The 4,098-nt window shown below is 40.3% G+C and overlaps 1 protein-coding gene and 1 pseudogene across 1 annotated transcript in view; both read left to right on the forward strand.

Annotated features, from left to right (window-relative positions):
* The window catches only part of ZNF394 (zinc finger protein 394), a 17,111-nt gene extending 15,329 nt beyond the window's left edge, over positions 1 to 1,782 (forward strand). Inside the window, exon 3 of the mRNA XM_006877652.1 lies at positions 719 to 1,782. Within this exon, the coding sequence (XP_006877714.1) occupies positions 719 to 1,782 (1,064 nt within the window). The remainder of the gene's footprint in view (positions 1 to 718) is intronic.
* Positions 1,783 to 1,984: 202 nt separating this feature from the next.
* Positions 1,985 to 3,159, forward strand: LOC102833651 (annotated as a pseudogene).
* Positions 3,160 to 4,098: the final 939 nt, after the last annotated feature.

Below are 4,098 nucleotides of genomic sequence, written 5' to 3' on the forward strand. Positions count from 1 at the left end.
ATTGATGCCTCTCCTAGTCTTTGCAAATTGATTCTGTTTGGGGCCCTCCTTCAGTATTGCATCAGGCCTGCGCTGAGATGAAGCCTAAGAGCCTGAAATGGAAACATAAAGTCTTTTCAGATAACTTCTGAGCATGCATTGTATCGTGGACATATATGTGACTTTTCAATTTCTTAGCATATATGTTTCTGAAAGCCTTAATTTTCAAAAGAACCCCTCTTCTTGGCTTCTCTTTCGAATCTGTATGTTACTCACTAGCTCTAGGAATCTACAGGGGATTACAGTGTTTGGTCACTGCTTTCTGCCCCTCAGCACTGTGTGAGCTCTGAGAGAGACTAAACTGTGGTCTGTGATCTTGCCTTTCAGACAGCTCGAAGATAGCTTAGAACACACACATAAATTTGCAGATACAATCTGCTCTGCTCTCTCCCGAGCCACAGACAAGACTTCATCTGTTGGAGGGTGGACTGCCACAACTTTAAGATGACCATGCTAAGCCAGGAAGGAAATAGGGCAGGGCAAGAAGAGGTCGGCTTGTTGGCACAGGCACAAAATGTAAAAGGAACAAAATGGAATTTGTATTAGTAGATGCTAGTCAATATGACAAGTTAATTAAAATGTGTTAGTTTCAGAAATGGTTGAATGATTGTTTTTCTGCTGTTACTTGCTTATTTTACCTTTGTAGATGGATGAAACAATTTTCATTTTATTGTTTCAGGTTTGGAAACCAGAGCTAAGAACAAACTGATGTTTCCAAAGCAAGAAATTTTAGAAGCAGAGCCACAGGTGCAAGAACTAGAAGGGTCTCAAGGGAAAGTTTCCATGTTTTCTAAGTATGGTGATGCTCACAAGAACAAGATAGAAGAACAGTCAAGAAAGCCCTCAGTATTGAAATTTGAAAATTCTCTTGAAGAACAAGGATTCACTAGCTCTTCAGTTCTCGGCAAGAATGGTTCCACAGAAGAGGGTGACACTGAATTTGATCACAGTGCCAACAGGGCAGACATTGCTTTTCATCAGCATGTTCAGATGGCAGGTAGGCCCATTAACAGTAGTAAACATGGAAATAGTAGGTTAGATATGTTGCGATATCAAGTGGTGATACCTCATAAATCTATTGACAGTGAGGAAACTTTCCATAGCTCTGGCCTTTTGGAGACCCAGAGGCAATTCTGTCAAGAAAGGCCTTATAGATGTGGGGACTGTGAGAAGAGTTTCAAACAGCGTTCTGACCTCTTTAAACACCAGAGGATCCACACTGGTGAGAAACCATATGACTGTCAAGAATGTGGGAAAAGCTTCAGTCAGAGTGCTGCCCTGGTTAAACACCAGAGAACTCATACAGGTGAAAAGCCATATACATGTTCCAAATGTGGGGAAAACTTCAGACAGAGCTCGCATCTAAATCGACATCAGAGAATCCACACAGGAGAGAAATGCTATAAATGTAACGAATGTGGAGAAACTTGCCATATTTCCAACCTTATTAAACATCAGAGAATACATAAAGGTGAGAGGCCCTATAAGTGTGAAGCATGTGAGAAAAGTTTCAAACAGCGCTCTGACCTCTTTAAACATCAGAGGATCCACACTGGAGAGAAACCTTATGGATGTTCTGTGTGTGGGAAAAGCTTCAGTCAGAGTGCAACCCTTATTAAACACCAGAGAACTCACACAGGGGAGAAGCCTTATAAATGTCCTGAATGTGGGGAATGCTTTAGACAGAGTTCACACCTTATCCGACACCAGAGAGTCCACAGACATAAAGTTCTGCCAATTTGACATGATTCTGCATGATGCTTTGTTTGTTTCCTGTTGTCCAAAAATACTCCTTATAGCATTTGGATGATTTCTATCAGTTGTTGTTGTTGTTGTTAGGTGCCATTGAGTCAGTACTAACCCATAGCGAGCTTATGTACAGCACAATGAAACACTGCCCGATCCTGGGCCAACTTCACTACTGTTACCACGCCTGAGTCCATCGATGCCGCTACTCTATCAGTCATATATCATAGTATTTCATACAAGATAGTTCAGTCTGACTTGAGACTCGAATTTTGATAAACAGTTGTAGTGAAGGAGGACTGAGTTAGTAAGGAGCGGTGGTTCTGGGTGAGAAAATCCTGATGCTCAGAGAAAGGACTGACAGGAGAAAGAGTTCTGCCTTCTTTATCCCTTTGCTCTTCTTACATCGCTTTTGGATCAAATCTTGTACACTTAATTACTTTCCTAATGATGTTATTTTTTCATAGTTACTGAGAAGCACCTTTCTATCTAGATGGTAGATAGGATTTCAACCCCTTCATAGTCCTTACAGCACCCTTATAAAGTGCAGTCTATACAAGAGTACTACGTGTTTTCAGCTCAGAAAAACTTCATTCTGAAAAGACTTTTCTGGAAAACCAGTGGTGACCTTTTCTATTTCCTAGTGAACAGACTTCATGCATATTTGCCAGAGTCTAAGGATAATAACACCATTCAAAATAAAAGCCAAAGGGTTGATGAGCTGGTGGTGTGCGTTGAAATTATACAGACTCTGGGACTGATGTTCAGAGAAACAAAAACTGAGTTATCACGCTTGAACAAATTAGCTGCTAAGATGGGAACACTGTTTAATCTTTTGATCATTTTAATTAGTGAACCTCAGATTCCAAAATCTTGTCCTGTTTTTGATATCCAGCTGTTGGCCAGTTCAACTTTAGTTGAAATGTCTTTCGATGCTGAGTTACAGAAGCTTATCCTGGAATACACAGATTCGGCTACAACACTTTTATATGAGATACTTCTTGTTTTCCAGCAGGGGAATCTTGGATTAGGATCAACAGAATTTGCTATTAGTCAGATACGTCATTTCTGCAAAGCTGTCCACCCATAATTACTTTTTTGGCCAATATTGTGAAAAAAGTGGTGAAGAGGTTTTCAGCTGCTAATTCCATGACAACCAGTTCTTTGATACCAGCAGTTTTCCAGCCCCAAGAACTGCCTGCAGTACAGCAAGCCTCTAGCTGAGTATATTAGAAATTACTACAGAGAAGAATTCAGGGACTTGATTCATATGCCAACCTTGGGGAAAAGGCTCCTGTTTGTTACCCGATCACCCATCCTACTACTCAACTTATCCACCAAATTCTGAGCCTGGTGGAACGAAGTCATGTGTAAAATGCTAACAAGAGTATAAAATGTTAATCAGGAGTCAATATTATGAGAAACATATGTTTTTTATTTATAAAAGTACATACATGTTAATATCTGACTATCCTTGCATCCTATAAACACAGATTTTATTTGAATGTCCCCCACCCCCACCCCCCAAAAAAAAACACCCCAGAGTACTACATGTTTTATTTTAAGGGATTTCAGTTTCATTGGTTCTGTCTTCCATGGATTCATTTCTACTCCTTTTGTCCTTCCAATGCATTATCTATTTCTGAAAAATTAGCATTAATATTTTTGGATTTCTATTTGCTGTTTTCATATGATTTCTAATTTTCTGTTTATCAGTTTTCTGCTGTATAGTTCACCTAAATAGAATCTGTTGTCTGTTGGCTCTGAGACATAGTAGGATTATTGTTTTTATTTGATGAATGTATGTTGATTTGTTTCATGCTGGTCTTTAGATTTATTTTGGTTTGATAGATCCTGGTGGGCAGGGAAGGTATTTTGCTATGGTTGCTAGTTTGAGAGCATTTAGATGCTCACAACCTACTTCTGATAGGTTGTGTGCTATTCATGTAGAACAGTTAAAAGTGGGCTGGGTGCTGACTAATTCGACCCTATAGCGAGAGGATAGCCTCTTCTCCATCTTTGGAGCAAGCTTGCCTGAGGGAGCCAGCATTCACCAAAGACCCACCTGAAAGAGGGATGTCATCTGCATCTCCCCCCGGCAAGAGCACCAAGGAGCCAGCCAGCCGTTTCCACAGCAGAGAAGACTTTAAGAACTGTTTAACCCTTAGAGAACTGGTTAAACCCCAGAGACATTCTGCTGCTTTGCTTGTCGGGCATGGGGAATGGGGAGTTAATAGATGTTACAGATTTTGCAATCATCCATCAACCATCGTAGGTTTTATTGCCTGTTAAAGTTTTCAGAAGCTAGGCAAA

Source organism: Chrysochloris asiatica, unplaced genomic scaffold (genome assembly GCF_000296735.1).
Source record: "Chrysochloris asiatica unplaced genomic scaffold, ChrAsi1.0 scaffold00548, whole genome shotgun sequence".
NCBI classification, from domain to species: Eukaryota; Metazoa; Chordata; class Mammalia; order Afrosoricida; family Chrysochloridae; genus Chrysochloris; species Chrysochloris asiatica.